Here is a 16,436-nt window from a genome sequence, read left to right as displayed (position 1 = left end):
TAGTCTATTACAACTACAAAACAAGTAATATTTGAAGACTAGAATATGTACAATTATTGAAAAACTAATTGTTCCTTAAACTGAGTGTTTGGACAATAATATTATTAATTTTATATTATTATTCTGTATTATTAATCTGTTTTATTTTGTCATTTAAACATGCAGTATTCTACTGAGGAAGACATGATTGAATGGGCTAAGAGAGAAAGTGAGAGAGAAGAAAAAGAAAGATTGGCAAGACTAAAACAGCAAGAGCAAGAAGACTTGGAACTGGCTATTGCACTCAGTAAATCTGAAATATCAGAAGCATGAAGTTTAGAATAAGATTTTATCTGACGTAAACTGTTTTGTCCCTTTTCCTGAGTACCTAACCTATTTAAATGTTAATCAGAAAATGCATATATACAAGAAACTATAAAAGGTTTTAAATTTCTGAAAGTGATGTGAATGTTTCTGCTAAATTCAACCCTTTTGGTTATTGTTTGAATAATTGTTAAGTTTAGCAGTCAATTTCTCTCAAGTTTTCAGGAGAGCAAAGTACTTTTCCCAGCTGAAAGCAAATCAGTTTAAAATGCAGATACAGAGATTGGGGTTTGACTGTAATCTATCAGCAGTTGGTAATTGAGCATAAAGTGAACACAGCAATTCTTCTGTCATGGCTGACTGTCTCCCATCAAGCAGTTAGTCACTGGAAATCTTTTATCCTTCTGAACGGGTTTTAGTAATGCCAGAGTTGTGGAGTGCTTTATTTTATATGTATGCATATAGATTCTTTTTCTCCTCGCTGAAGATTTTATGTTGAATTTAACATGTTCTTCATGGAGTCTCCGTCAGAAAGAGTATGTCTTTCTGAAACCTTTATTGATTTTCCTGCATGATCATAGGTTTTAAGACAGACCTGTTATTTTGTTTTATAAAGCAATTAAGCTGAACATTCATGTGCATTTGCTGTTGGCTAAGGTGACTGTCAAATTGTGAGACCCCACTGCTATTTGAGCCACTTTTGCCTGTGAAATATGCAGCTGAACTGGCAAGTTAATGAGTTCCATTTGAAATAGGATTGAGAATAGAAAGAAAAAACAGGTAGTCTGATTTCTATTTTTTTTTTAACCACAGTTGTTTTCTGTATATGTAATTTATTGAATGCCAACTGATAGTTGCACCTTAAACTGAATGATTTCTGAATGGTCACTGAGTCAGAGTAGGATTGATAGAATGTTAATGAAAATAACTTAATGAAAATAACTTATTGTTCATTTTGAGTGAATTCTATTTGGAAAATCAGTTTCATTAAAATAATTCCAAAAAGAATAATCTTTTGCCCTATCTAAGAAAAATGGATGGCAGCAGCATAAACATCTAGAAGGGTTTTTTTCTTGCACTTTTAACCTGTGGTATTTCTTTTGAGGAAATTGAAGTGTTTCAATACACTGCACTGGGGCAAAGGGGGAGAACTCAGCCATGCTTCAGTACGTTTAAGCTCTTCCCATTATCTGTCAATGCTGCTGTTGCATGAGTTTGAAGGTTTTCAATTTTTCAGGAAAAAATTAGTAAGCTGACTGGGATGGTTTTCTTTTGCACTGGGAGATGAGCATTTAAACACCTGCTCAAAAGAAAAGTAACTTAATATTTTGCAAGTATTAAATAATTATAACTTATACATCTTTGTAATGAGCGTACACTAATCTTACAAATCATATGCTTAACTGGATTACATAGTGTCTTATCTTTTGTTAAAAATGTATACTCAGTGGACCAACACAATATTATATGTATATATTATATATATATTCCTGCTTTCCTTTATGGAATTTAAAGTTTTGAGTCATTTGATGTTACATTTCATGTTACTGACTCTGACTATAGGACTTTTACTCAGACTACCAACAAACCACTGCTGTGAGCTAAAAGGCATTACTTTATGAAGTTTTAACTGTTTGTTTGTTTGTTTTTTTTAAACAACTTGTTCAGGTGGGATTAGCCTCTATTTATAGACTTCCCTTTTGTTTAAAAATTCTAACAATAGCCTGTAATTATGAAGAAATAAAGTTTAAGTACATAAATGTGAACTGTTTGCCTGTTTTTTCAAGAGGGTCCTGTGAGATGTAAAGCATTGTGTGAATGTAATGCAGTGTGAGGTGTCCCAACTGGTCTGTGGCCTTTGCCACCTGACATACCTGCCATGGCTCACCTTCACAGAAATAGAATCCAGTGGCAGAATTGTGTTGCCTTGTGTTATTTCCCCAGTAACTTTTCAGCAGTTTCATTTACATACTTAAGTTTAAATTGGCTGTTTCAGAATTTGAATATTTAGCAAATCTATGACTTCAGTATTGGAGTGTTTTAGTTGTGCTTTAGCCTGAATCTTCAAAGGCATTGTGTGCATTGATGTGCAACCTCATGTTTTTGTTTTTGCAGAACTGACAGAATGGTAATTTAGATGATACTGGATTTAGATAATGGAGGGTAAGATTAGGAAAGTAAAGTATTTGTTCAAAATATTGGCAGCTAAAGTCCTATGTTTTCTTGTTATGGAATTCTGTATCATGTCAGTGAATGCTCTTGAATTTAATTCCTTTGTTAACTAGAGTGAAAATGAAGACTAGCTTTCAGATGCATCCATATTTTCTTACAAGAAGGAAGAGGACAGTGATTTTCCCTAATGAAAAATCTTTTTTGATCTTTTGTGGAAGGTAGAGTGGAATTTAGTTGCCCATATGAGTGTTACTGAACTCTTGAATTCTCTGCAGAGTTGTGTTTGCAGGGACCTCTAAGGCTTAAATTAGGAAAGGCACAGAAGTAAAGAGAAAGGGAGGGAAGACAGCATAATGTTATTCCAGAAAACGTGGGAAGGAACTTGTAATTCATCAGCTGACAAGCTATCAGTCAGTAATATCCTGAAACAGAAGTAATTTTCATCCACAAGCTCTTTAAAGAACCATGAATAGTAAAACACATAAATAACACCAGCTGCGTTCCCATTCCTTGCTCAGAATATTTCAGAATTCCTGTGATGCTAAAATGGAGACATCTGGAGCTGCCTGCAACTTTTATTTTTACTGAAAACAAAGAGCGTTAGTTTTTAGAGCAGGTGATCTGCTGATAGAGGGGGAAAATGCTGCATTGTTTGGATGTGTGTTCAAGAGGTCAGGATGTTGTTTCTAGTTATCTTTTGCTGATTTAATAAGTGAGTATGGACAAACCACTTAATGCTAAGCCTTTTCCTGTTCTGTAAGTGATAACAGGTCTCATAGTTATTACATAACTGCTCTAATCTGGAAAGACAACCTTGTGCAGGGTAAAAGGAATTTTATCCCATTTTACTTTATTATCCTGTAGATAGGAGTGATGTTATGAGGTGTTTTCTCTGTTGGTATAAGCAGCCAGTTGCAGTCCTATACAGGACTATACAAATATCTGGAAATAAATTAAGAATTTAACACAAGTGTTGTTTTAAACAAGATACTTGAGGATTTAGTTTGTTGGTAATACAGGGAGAAATTCTTACTTTTGGCTTCAGAGGTCTATTCCAGCAAGAGATCCTGTAACACTGTCTGCAGATTGTCAGCTGTCTCAGGTTTACACATGCCATACTCATCTGATCATACACAAACTGATTTTCCTGTGTGGCCTGACTAATTGTTTATCCTGTGGAGACTATGTAGCATTGAAATGTTTGTATTCAAAGCCAGAAGGTCCTAAGGATTTTTTTTCCATAGAATGCAGTCTCTCTTGAGGTCCTACATGAACAGGTGTGGTCACTTATACAAAAAAAAAGTAATTCTAAAAGACTCAGTGGGTTTTTAGGTAAAATCTTTGTAGGATTTTTTTAATACTTACTGAAGGTCTGTTAATACCTCCTTATTTTTAGAATTAGGGTCCTTGGGTCTTGAACAGTTCTGAGGATTTTGAAGTGTGAATCTCATTTTGGGCACCCATTCAGTAATAACTTCTACTGAATAAATAACTCAGTTGATCCTGAATCCTGAAAACTACAGGTAAAGTACTTGTTGAGTATTAAACTCATATATTTAAATTCTATAATTTTCCTTAATATGCTATCCATTTAACTAAAAATATTTTATTTTACTGTCAGATACTAAAACCATAACTGTTCTCTAACATACAATACTATGCTCAGAGGAGCAAATTTGTCCTTTTTTTAGCTTTTTCAACTTTGTCTCTACAACATATAATTCTAAAAGTTGTAAAAAGCAATTTGGAGTATATTCTGGGGTGATTATTAATAAAAATGTTCTTTAAGTTAGCTATAACTGGCTACTGACAATGGGCTGAAGTGCAGAACTACACAGGAAATTGGCTTCATTGTGAATGCTGTGAGCTGGAATGTATGAGCCTCACAATTCAGAAAATGGAATGTGTGTAAACAGGTATTTTATGCTGGAAAACATGAGCTTGCATTTGTACCAAAATAGCTCTGGGAAGGTGCTTGTCACAACTCCTCATGCTATCCCTCACTGAGCTAAAATGTTTGATTTAGTGGAGACAATCATGACTTCTTGGCTGGTGTCAGAAGAGGGAATCATCCTTCAATCACTGAATGTCTGGCTCTTCCCTGGGAGCAGCTGCTCCGCGAGCACTGGAGCGTGAGCCCGTCCTGCCACCCACCCCTTGTTCCTCACATCACGAGCCACATTGTCGGTGTGCAGCTAATAAATTCTTTCTTTTTTTAACCTTATACACCCACTGTTCCCGTTAATGTGCCCATTGTTTCTTTATGTCAACCCAGTCCTTCTGTTTGTCCTGCCACTCCCTTGGCCACGTATACCTTTGCCTTCCTTTGCCTTGTGCATTTCCTTCCACAGGCTCCTTTCTTTTGTTAATCTCTTCTGAGCTGTTATCCCCGTAACCCTGTAGCTGCGTGATTGTTATGATTATAGTACAGATAATAGCCAAAATAATGATTTTTTTTTTTTTCAGTCTTGCATTTTCTGTTTGCAGTTTCAATGGGTTTGGTTTTCTCTAATGGAAGAGACAAGTTAAAATTTAAAATATTTATTTTGTTTGTGAATTTTATGTAAATGAACAAATTAAAGAATTTCTTTATTTAGATCTAATTATTTATTTATGTGATTTGGTCATAACCTGGTCCCTCTGAGGTGTGAGCCCTGTGGGGTGTTACTCCTGTGGTACAACTCGCTGACCCCTGTGCTGGGGGTAGACGGCTGCACCCTGGCAAGCCCTGCCTTGGCAGCAGGTGCAGAGTGCAGCTAATTGAAAACTTGGCGAAGTACGAATTGTGCTTTCCTCATGTTTTTTCTGGAGAGTAATTAGTGACTCTAATTCCAGCACACAGAAGCGATGCCCGCGCTCCTCTCAGCGGTTCCCGGAGCGTTTCGCGCCGGTGCGGAGCGACACGCCCGGGTCCCGCCCTAGCGCTGGGTGGGACAGAAACCCCGGGGCATCATCCCATCCCCTTCCATCTCATCCCATCCTATCCCATTCCATTCCCACCCCCTCCGCCGGCGGAGGGCGGGCGTTGCCGCAGCCGCTCACCTGCGGGGGCGGCCCCTCGGCCCGGCCCGGCCCGGCCCTGCCCGAACATGCGCCGAGGCTCCGGCTGCCGCCGCTCCGCACACACCATGCGAGGCGGCTGCGGCGGCCGCCGGGGAGCAGCAGCAGCAGCGCCAGCCCTGCCCGTCGCCCTCCCGCGCTGCCCTCAGCCCTGCTCGCCGCCCTCCCCTCAGCCCTGCCCGTCGCGACGCCTCCATGGACGCCCGCCCGGCCGGCAGCGCCGGCGCCCGGTACGCGGCTGGGGCGGGCCGGGGGGCCGGGCCGGGGGTCGCCGGGGGCAGCCCCGCCCCCGCCGGGCTCTGGGGATGCTCCGTTCCGGGTGGGAGGAGGGGCCGGGAGCGGCCGTGGCGGCGCCGGCCGGAGCGGAGGGTCCGGCCGCGGGACGGGGTGGGGGGGGGGGGGCTCGGGGCTCGCCGCCCGCGGGGTGCTGCAGCCGCCGAGGGCGGCTCGGCCCCCGGGGCTGGGGCCGGAGCCGCCTGCGGCCCGTGGGCAGGGGCTGCCCAGGCCGGGACCGCCCAGACCGGGACCGGGCCACCCTGCGGACCGCTCTGGCCACCGGCCTGACCCAGCTGTGGGCTGGGGCTGTGCCCATCTCTGCCGGCTGAGCCACCCCAGCGCAGCCTCTGCGCGGGCACAAACTGGTTCTTGCACTTTGAGGGGGTTTTCTTTTTTCTTAGACAAGAGCATTAGCTTGGGCTAATTACATACCTGCGCAGCAGCCCTTCAGTAGTTGTATGCAAATTGCTTTTGGGCTTCAAAGGGTTGCTGAAGAGCGTGGAAGACCAGGTCCTTTTGCTTGAGCTCCTGTTTGTACAGCTTGCAACACACCTTGACAGTGAAACGCTGACGTTTCATTACTCTGTAACTCAATACCTTCTTGCTCACCCTCAAGAACGAGCTGCAGGTGGATAACTTTCCCCATTCCAGGTGTGTACTCCCACTGCCCCTAAAATACATAAACTTCCATTGCGTGTGTGTGAGAGAATTGTTTCTTTAAAAGCTGAATCAGTCTGCAAATAGCATTCTTCCTCCATGATGACGGCGTGTTAAATTTTAGACGTGGCTGCATTAAAGGTTGGCTTGTGGGCTCTGTATTTGACACAAGACATTTATAATAATCTGCTTTATAATCTATGCAGGAGTAGAAGCTTTTGAGAGTGGAGTTGTTGGAGAGGTCAGCAAACTGTTGCTTAGAAGAGTGGCAATGGCTCTATTCATGGTTCTTCATAGAGTGTTTGGAGCAGTGGTGTGCTCTCTCTTTCTCTGGCTGCACACTTCCCCTTTATCTTAAAGTTGAAAAGAAGCAAATATTTACCTGAGACTTTGTTTCTGCTGAAGAAATGATGGAAAAAAAGCATTTCCTGAACTCTAGATTATATAAGACGTACAATAGTGCTGGTTTTTGGCAGCATTGATATTAATGTTAGAGTTATTTTAGAGACCAAAGGAGGTGTTCTAGTGGCATTTTAAGCATCAAAGCCCTGTGGGATTTAAAAATCCAGAGTGCTAGACTTGCTAATGATCAAAAATGACCTATTAGTATTCATATATATAACCCCTACCTGGAAGAACTGGGTTGGATGGGGTTCTGAAGAACTTTGCGTACAGGAAGGTGTGTCTGCCCACAGCATGGGTTCAGAATGAGATAACAAGGTCCTTTCCAGCCATGACCATTCTATGATTCTGTGCCATTTTCTGTCTTGATAATTCTTTAAAAGATGGCTCAGCAACTTTAAAAATATTTTTAAACTCCAGGCTGGAAAGGTGGGCTGTGTGTTTGTAATAATGTTGTTAAATTATATCATTAAATGACCTCCAGGTGCTGTGTTTGTACTGACAATAGCAGCAGGCTGGGGGACTGCAGTTATATTGTTCTTCAGGAAGTTCTGAATGTGGGTAACAGTGTGTGTGAAAATGTTTAGAAGCAAGAAGGAGCTGGGTGAATTTTGCCAGGTTGGGCAGCTTGTCCCAAAGATCTGTGTTACTGAAGCTGCTGGAGCACTTGGTGCTGGCTCTTCATTGCCTTTCTGGAGCTCCATCTGCTGGAACCAGCTCTCCCATCTCAGGGTGACACTGCACTGGGATCTAAAGGGATTCAGATGTTTCCAGTACTGTGCTACAAAGTGTTGAAAAGCGTATGTCAGGATTTTAGCTAGTTTGTGGGAAAAGATTACTATTTCCTGTTGTTGTTCATATTTTACTTAAATCACTCCTTTAAAACCCAAATGAGGCTTCCAGAGAGTGTTTCCACAGATTTGAATTTGTGGTTTCTTTAGGTATCATGTATGTTTTGGGAATAGATTGAGATTATCAGATCATGGTTGGAAGAAAAAATGATCTAGCGGAATGATTTGAACTGAAAAGTAAAGAGGTTTTTGAGGTGACGAAAAATTATCTCCCATTTTGGAGATTTTCAGCTATTGTCTTCAACTTGATAATAAAGCTTTCAGTCATCTGTTGTAAAAAAGAAATTGTCAGAAGAAAGTCTCAGTCTTAGGATGGTCATTCAGATATACTTGACTCAATGTCTGGAACCTCAGATGTATCAAACAGAATGCAGCACTGAGTTTGGATGTCATTTTACATTTCTTTCTAACTAAAATTGCCATCCTGAACTGATGAAATCTTCTCACTGCATCTGCATTAAAGCTTTTACTTTTTACCAATCCTTGTTTCCTGTCAGAAAGGGAAAAACTGACAGAAAGATCCCAGACTAACTGAATCCGAGTTCAACATCAACCTCACTTATTTTGGTTTTCATTTGTTTTTTCTCCTCGGGTAATTTGCTTAGTGGTTTTGCACTCTGAAATGGAGAGAATAATAACTATTTTCTTCTTGAAGACGTTGTGCCAAAGAATAACTCTTCAAAGTGGCTTTGGCAATGCTGAGTGCCAAGACAACTTGCTACTGGTACTTCTTTTTCTGTTCTTGAGTATTGATTCAGTGGGCAGGTTCAGGAGAGCTGTAAAGGTGTACTGAAGTGCCATGCTTGAATTTTTATTTAATTGGAGAAAAAATGGCATTGTTATTGGTCAATGTATGGTGAAGTACGCTTTACAGATGACTTCTGAAGAATAAAGTCAGGTTGTTGGAAGCTCTCAGGGAAAAATAGTCTAGAATGTTATGTAAAGCAATGATTAAAGGCAAAGCAGCAATCCCCTATTCGTTCAAGTATTTTGTGTCACTCCTATATGTTATTTTCATGACAGCCTAAGATACTGTTCAGCAGTGGAATGAAAACAAAAGCATGATTTTTTTTAAAAAAAGTTGCAACAAAACATGTTACAGAATAATTTATTTTGAAAATGCTTTGCTTAGATTTAATTTTTTAAAAAAACACAAAAAACAAAAAGAAAAGAAACCAACCCAAACCCAAGTAGATGAAATGTAACTGAACAAAGAAAAATTTCAACTCACATGAAGTACTGCAGGAAAATGCTTTATGGGACAGAATGTGTATTTTGTCCCTTCTATGTTGGTCACCACACTGAAGTGTAAAAGAAAAGAAGTGTAAGTCAGCATAAACCAGTACAAAGCAGACTTCACAAACGGCTGAAGAAACATGCATGCCCAGGTAACTTGCTTGCTGCCTACCACTCAGCCTGCATCACTGCTGGGAAGTGAAGAATCCAGACAAAAGGGGGAATTTCCTGACATCCCTTCCAAAGTTCTCACCAAGTCTGATTTCAGAAGTAATACAGATCTCTACCCTGACCTTGCAGGCCTTAGGAACACAAATCTCACAGATTTTGTCTGGCTTCTTACCATGAGCACAGCAAAGTGAGTTTGCATTTTGCTTCAAGCTTTATCTGTCTGTTTGCTGGGTACCTAAATGTGCTCAATACCATTGTATGGTAGTGGTCTAGTGCAGCTCTTGCTGACTTTTTTTTCCCTCATTAGTTTTAGGTGAGTTTTATTCTCACCTGTGAGATGAGAATTAGACCTTTAAAAGTTGAGAGTATCTATGTCAGAAGTGCAGGTGGACCAGAGGCAGTAAAACTGAAAAGTGAGCGGACTTGGAAAAAAGAGCAAGTGGGTTATTATTATAGGGTTGTCTGAAGACCCTTAAGAACCCCAAAAGCAATGATATCAATCACACGTTACCTTCAAAGTGACAAAGATTGTAGATCATCTGAATTTAAAAAGAAGAACTGTTAAAGGGTGCTAAATATTACTTGGCCTGGTTTATGATGAAAATTTACTCCTAATTGCAGCAATCATCTTAATTTCTGTAATGCTGAATATATTTCTTTTATTTCATTGTTGATCCTGTGTGAGGTAACTTTTTTTGGTATATTCTGATAGATCAGTGATGTTGCAGGATGTTTGGGCTTATTTTTGTAATATGCCAGACTGGATTGTGTGTCTTTATACATATATTTTCATTCTGTCTGATGCAGGCAGTTCTACTGACTGGGAGTGCTGACCCACAGTGGCGCATTTTGTCCTCTGAGCAGTCATGGCAGCACAACAAGGAAAGGGAATGGTAGAAATTACACCAGTGCATTTTATTTGTCTGGACAAACCTATCTTAATGAATTTATTGCATTGTTTGCCCATTCAAATACAGGATGAGAACTGTGAGCCTAATGCAAACTAGATCCTGCTTGGTCCAAGTTAAACATGGTGGGACCAAGGGCAGAACACGAGTCTGCCAATTTTCTGGTCTTTGTGCTGCTCACTGGACTGCTTTGCCACATCCCTTTGATTTGTGAGCCTTTGCTGGAACAGAAAGGCTTTTTAAAAGACCTTCGACGGTGCTGAGGCATCAATAACTCAGTGATTTGAGAGCTGAATTAACCTCAAAAATAAATGGTGTCATACTCCATGTACAGCTTGAAATACTATGATAGCCTGAATTCCAGAACTGTATCACTGTTGTGTCTCTATGCAGAATATTTGGAGAACACGACTATTGAAACCTTTCCAGTTGCTTTGTTGTTGAAATAATGGCATTTCTGCAGCACCAAGGAGTCTTAGACATGGGCCAGAAAAGTGTTCAAGAACACAGAAAGATAAATGCTGAGGTATTAACAGCTTGGCACATAGAACAGGAAGGGATATGAGAGAATTAATTTTCTTGCATTAACTTATATGCTTTTGAATTATGAAGACATTTCTGTATTGTCTGAAAACTGAATAGTAACAAATTATTGTGAGAATTGCTTATTTGTTCTTTTCATCCAAGATTACTTCTGATCTCATGTGGGTTTGGAAATGCTTGCAGAAGAAAAGAATTCTTCCCAAGTGATGTGCTTTTTGTTTTCTTTGAATGTTGAGATTTTTTTCAGGCTCACAACTTGTAAAGCAGTGTTGCTCACAGAAGTACTAGTGGATTTAGGAATTACCTGGAGAACTGGAAAAGGCTAAAGGAGGTAACCCCAGGTGTGCCCTGATATCTCCTCATGTCCCTGTGATTATCCAGCATTAGAACAGAAAATGGTGTCATGGCTAGAATTTCTATATTTCTGTATCTTTTTGAAAACAGGCAGTGGGAAAGACACTCTGGTGTCAGTGACAGTACATGGGATGTGAACTGCTGACCCTTTGCACAAGAAAAGGCACAGGGAGGGACGCTTGGGGACACAGCAGGGGCTGAAGAACCCCAGACTTTTTCCTGTTTAGACCATGAGGGGATAAAAGCCCAGGGATTCCTTTGTTCCGTGTCCCTTCTTGGAGGCACCAGCTCGAGCTGTTATTTTGCTATTGCACCAAGATAAAATAATTTTAAGGATTGGGATATCTGAGACTGTTATAGGAAACCTGAGGTGGAGCCTGTCTCTCTGTGAGTGTGGGATGTGCAGCTGTGAAGGGGCTTTGGTCCCAGCTCAGGTGATGGGAGTGTGGCTCCTGGATGGTTAGACAAGGAAGTTTCCTTAACACTGAAACTGAGACCTTTGAAATGTGCTTTGTGAGGCTCCTCACATCTGTGAATAGTTGAAGTGTTAACATTGGTGAAGCTTAAGTGGCGTTTGACTCTGTATTTTATTCTCCTTCAAATGAAGTCACCCATGCGCACAACCTCAGCTGACTTATGCAGATAAGGTAGATTTGGCAGAGAAATGCATCCATATTTTAGGATATGACTGATTTAACTTGCTTTTAATGTTTCACAGTACTGAAGGAGCTCTTGAATTACTATTAAAAGCATTACTACAAAGGCACAAACCTCAGACTTACCTTTTTTTGTAAAGTTCTGATAATTACTGAGGTTTAGCATTTTGCACAGTATAAAGTTCAAGATGTTTTTTTAATTGAAGAAGTCTGTAAAACCCAGTGACAAATGACAAAGCTTATGCACTGCAGACTCATAGTAAGAAACCAGTCAACATCATGCACACAGTGAAATAAAATTATGCATAAATATCATAACTCCCATGCTCAAAAATTGCATGTCTCTTTCCTTTTGTCCACGGAAAACATAATTTATTTTTTATATTATGCTTTCCTCTTCATTAATATTTTGGATTTTAGTTTTGCTTATTTCTGCTTATTCATTTTGTCTGATACTGCTGTTGACAGCAGTTCTTACTGCAACTCCCAGGATATACTGTGGTTGTGATTTGTGAAGCAACCCCACTCATGGTCCCTGGGGCAGAGAACAACGATTTCATAAATAACAAAACCACAAGGAGAACCATATGACTGCCCTTGCAAAACCTGCTGCCCAAAAGCAAAAAAGGAAAGAACCTTGTAAAACCAGCAGGGAAATGGCCTAAATGTGGAAATATTTCAGATTTGATTTTTTTAGATTTGTTTTCTTTAGTTACAAGAAAACATACATATATGTGGGGAAGGAGAGGTTGCATACCAAAGGTTGTCTGAGCATATAATTGTTTCTAGAGAAGTGGTATTCAAATAAAACCTGCCAAATCAAGTCTTGAAGAACTTGGCAGAGACAGCCAGAGCTTTCACCATATACAGGACTTTAAGGGCTATTTGGAGAATTCAGTATTAATGAGAGACTGTACAAACAGCTAGTGAGAATGATGAAAAATCTTTTCAGAGTATCCTGGGATCCTACCTTGGAAGCAGCCAGTTAATTTTAAATTGTAACCAGTAGTTATTCCCAACTAGGGGAAAAAAACCCAGTAATGTCTTTTGTCTCCTGCTGTGGCCCAGGTACACAATGCTGTTAGGAACATATAATGGAGTCATTATTGGGGCAGCCTGGGGATGTATTACAGTAATTTTTGTACCAAATGCAGCACAAGCTTTTCCTGTACAGGATGCCATAAAACCAGCAAGAGATTTAATCAGGTATGTTAATGGATTAAGAGTATCTTCCTGGAATTGTCCTTAGCTGGTTTATCATTTTTGGGTCCTTCTTCAGCAGTGTATGTCTTCATTAGTGGTACTGCTTTGTGTAATCTAGCAAACAGATAATTTCTGATTAGATGCTCTTGGAGAAACTAATTTATGTAAGTAGATCATGGCTGATCAATTTCCATGGTCCACCTCTCATAATAAGTGGAAGGACTGGTAATGCTTCTTGTAGTTGTGTACAGGGCTGGTACAACTGAGGCGCCAGCAAAGCATTTCAGGGGAATACACTGTTTCATTTTGGGCAAAACCAGCCAGATGAGCTCACTCCACTGATTAAATTGTTAGTGCCAACTCGCCTCATTTTCCATGGCATTAAAGAGAGATTGTTACAAAGAGCATGTAAAGTCTCAGTTCCTCCCAAAAGTACAGGAACTAACAAAAAGCAGCAGTTTGGCTTCTGGATTGGAGCCCGTTTTGTGGAGAATCCTTGCTGGGAAGAAGCACTTGCTCGTGCCTCTCGCCTGTGTGCTTCTCACATTTGCAGCAATTACTGCCTGAGTGCCGCCTGTCAGCTGCTCTCGTTTGGCTCTCCGTTCTGGTTCGCAGGTTTCTGATGTGGGCCACGGCCACACGCAGTAATTCTTGTTGTTTCGGCTCTGTAATTACAAGGGTATTTGGCTTCTGCCTGGTCTGGACAGAAGAAAAGGTGGCTGATGCTGCTGCTCATTCCAGACAGGTCTGTAGATCAGAGACAGGCTGGCAGCCGCCAGCCCCTCCTACATTCGAGGTATCCAGCTGTATTTGGATCCGGTGGCACAAGAACCCGGTGTGCCACGGGCTGGCTTCCAAATGGCTGGTTTGTAGGATGTGGCCGGTGAATTAGCTGTGCTCCCGTTCCCGTGGCGGTGCCCGATCGCACAGTGTGGTGCCGCAGGCGGGCGCTGCCCTGCGCTCCCAGCGGGGCTGTCACTCGCAGCTGGCTCAGGAGCACTGGCTGCTGCTGATGTTCGAGCCTAAAAGCTGAGTGGGCTTACAATGACTATGTCAGAACACGCAGGAGACTCAGCAGAGAGGTGAGTAGCAGCACACAGCATTTTACGTTTGGCTTAGAGGCAGTTTTGATGCTGCTGTTGGAAGCGGGAGGGATCTGCAGCCCACTGAAGCATGACTAATCAGTTCGCTAAAATGCTGAGCACCCTCGAGTTTCAAGTATTTCTGCCCTTTTGTTAACAGTGACAAGTGATGGTTTGTAGCATTTATGTGAGGTGTGTATTTTGCCCGGGTCTTAAAGCCTCGACTTGGGAGCTACATCCTGAGGCAGGTTTCCTTGGAGTATGAGGGAAACACGCAGCTTGTGTTTCTGCTGCTGCTCTGGGTAGCACTGTGTCATTAATTGTTATTCCAGAAAAGATGCCAAGTGATTATTGTATCTTATTTCTGCTTTGAGCTTCAGCAGTGGTTTTATTCTTTGTCATCTTTCTGTTTCAAAGGAATATTTTGAAAAGGTTGATTTGTATTGAACGGGGTAATTCTCCTGCATGACAAGAAATGAACTAACAAAAAAAACATGTAAAATACTAGTAGTCTAAATATTTTAAAACGGGTGAAGATGTGCTTGATTTGTGTTAAATATGTTACTTGGTTCAGACACACAGATTTAAAAACAGGAAGGTAGGCGTTTTAATACAATAAGCAATAATTGACTATGTTTTAATTATTAAGAAGGGCTCAGAATAGCTCAGGATAGACAGACATTATATTGCATTTTGTATGAGACGGATGCCAAAACTTGGTTAATCAATGCTTGCAAAGCACTCACGGAGTGTCTTGGGTGCAAAAGGATTTGCAGTGTATCTGAAGCTGTGATAACAAAGCCACTAGAAACATAGTGTCACATAATGTTTCTCTTAAATTTAAAGTCCTGCTTTTCGTATATGTAATTATACTCTTTATTTCTTTGCAGTCATTATTCCTAAAACCAAAACCAAACCACTGCTGCAGTGGGTGGTTATTACTGATGCTATCTGCTTGTGCTGTGCTCCCCTGCCTTTTCCTTAAGATGTTATCAGGACTCTGCTTTCTGGTTTTCCTTTCAGCATTCTGTGTCGTGCCACTTTTTAAGGAACTAACACAGTCTCTAAGTCACAAGATAGATCACATTAGTTAGAGCTGTTCAGAATCAGGAACATGGTGAGGATTTATTTGTGTTTTGTTGGAGGATGTTTTGTACATGCTTGTATACAATATATTAGAGCAGTGCAGCTCTTTGATCTTTAGATGCAGATGTTTCAACTGTCCTAACACTGGCTAGGTGACCTTAACTTTATTAGTGCAAGGCTTTGTTGTTTCTTTTGTGGATTTTTTTTTTTGTCCAGCAGTTCTGCTGGTGATGAACTTGGGCCAAACTAACTCAGCTGGTCTGTGTTATCCTGTTGCCAGTATCCTAAAGACCAGCTGAGAAGCCTTGTGACAGGTCAGGCTGACAGCTGCATATTGTAAAGTAGAAAAGTACAGCTAGGGTAAGTCACTGAGAGTCTTCTGACTTTGAGATATCACAGTAGGTTTCTTTGGGTGCAGTAGCACTTCCTAGGAACAGTGATGTTCCTACAAATATCCACAATGGGAAATTTTACCCCACCTGTGAGTTTGTAGTGGTTTGTTGCTCAGGCACTGCTCTGAACATGAGCTGAATGAAGGCAGATGTTCCAGCAGCAGTTGGTATAATATTCTGATGTAGATTGACAATGTCTCATCCTCAAAGTGATAACACAATCATGATGTCACCAGCTGGAGTCTGGCAGCCTTACTATGAGATGTGCATTGTCACCCAGTGCTTCTGTGCTTCTGCTGCCTGAGCTCATCAAATTGCTGTGCTCCCACGTGGCAAATTCTGCATGTCCAGGTTCTTATGTAAAGTACATGCAGTTTGTCTCTTTTGTTTCAGAAAATGAAAGACTTCAGTTGCTTTTTACATATTCCTTGGTGAAAGCATAGTTAAAAAAACCCCAAAAATCCAAATCCACAAACATAATAGGAGTCACTTTCACCTTTTGCAATCACTAGAGAAAAAATAGCAGGTTATGCAAGGGAATAAATTTAGAATTGAGGAAGGGGGGTTCAAATGCAGCAGGAATGCACTGGTAGAAGGAGAACAGATGTGCTGAGTTTATTATCTCTTCTGGCAGGTCATCTACGTCAGACCTCAACGTGGCACTGCGTGAATGTATGGCAGCTCTGGATTTATTTCTTAACAACAAGTTCTCAGATGCTTTGGCTTCTTTACAAGCGAAGTAAGTTGATAAGATTTCCTACTTTCTCTCTATTTTTCTTTGCTTCACCATCTCTCAGGAGATTTTGACCAGACAGCTCAGTTCTCTTTTAATAGTTGATAAGTCTGTATGGTTTTGGTTCAGAAGGGAGTGGTAAGTTAGTGTGTTAAGTTTTGGGAAAGACAGATAAGTGCTTTACACTTGTGTTAGTAAATCTTGTTAAGAGCACTTATCTGTCTTCTAAAATTATAGTGTTGATGTCCAAAGAAATAACTCCTCATCTGTAGCACAATATGTGAGATTCTTCCTCCTGGAAGAGTAAAAAGCATCTTCTGTCACATTTTTTTTTGTCTCCTTTCCCATATT

The 16,436-nt window shown here is 40.9% G+C and overlaps 2 protein-coding genes across 12 annotated transcripts in view; both read left to right on the top strand.

The window, feature by feature from the left end:
• The window catches only part of EPS15 (epidermal growth factor receptor pathway substrate 15), a 65,517-nt gene extending 63,448 nt beyond the window's left edge, over positions 1 to 2,069 (top strand). For 4 of the 5 annotated variants that reach the window (XM_014250651.2, XM_014250649.2, XM_014250650.2 and 1 more), the window contains one exon: positions 166 to 2,069. In XM_014250651.2, the coding sequence (XP_014106126.2) occupies positions 166 to 312 (147 nt within the window). In that variant the 3' untranslated portion in view covers positions 313 to 2,069. The remainder of the gene's footprint in view (positions 1 to 165) is intronic. The other variant, XM_014250653.2, reaches the window with a different exon arrangement.
• Positions 2,070 to 5,623: 3,554 nt separating this feature from the next.
• The window catches only part of TTC39A (tetratricopeptide repeat domain 39A), a 43,157-nt gene continuing 32,344 nt past the window's right edge, over positions 5,624 to 16,436 (top strand). For 2 of the 7 annotated variants that reach the window (XM_005521144.3, XM_088060592.1), the window contains exons 1-2: positions 13,755 to 13,874; positions 15,987 to 16,091. In XM_005521144.3, the coding sequence (XP_005521201.2) occupies positions 13,837 to 13,874; positions 15,987 to 16,091 (143 nt within the window). In that variant the 5' untranslated portion in view covers positions 13,755 to 13,836. Of the gene's footprint in view, positions 5,766 to 6,432; positions 6,463 to 6,490; positions 6,610 to 13,754; positions 13,875 to 15,301; positions 15,321 to 15,494; positions 15,520 to 15,986; positions 16,092 to 16,436 lie in introns of those variants that run through there. The other 5 variants (XM_088060593.1, XM_088060595.1, XM_088060594.1 and 2 more) reach the window with 5 other exon arrangements.

The sequence above is a fragment of the Pseudopodoces humilis genome, chromosome 10 (assembly GCF_049639895.1).
Source record: "Pseudopodoces humilis isolate 2021_Gansu_Grassland_sample_001 chromosome 10, ASM4963989v1, whole genome shotgun sequence".
NCBI classification, from domain to species: domain Eukaryota; kingdom Metazoa; phylum Chordata; class Aves; order Passeriformes; family Paridae; genus Pseudopodoces; species Pseudopodoces humilis.
The sequence above is the reverse complement of the archived record's forward strand: the minus strand, read 5'-3'. Positions and strand labels throughout refer to the sequence as shown.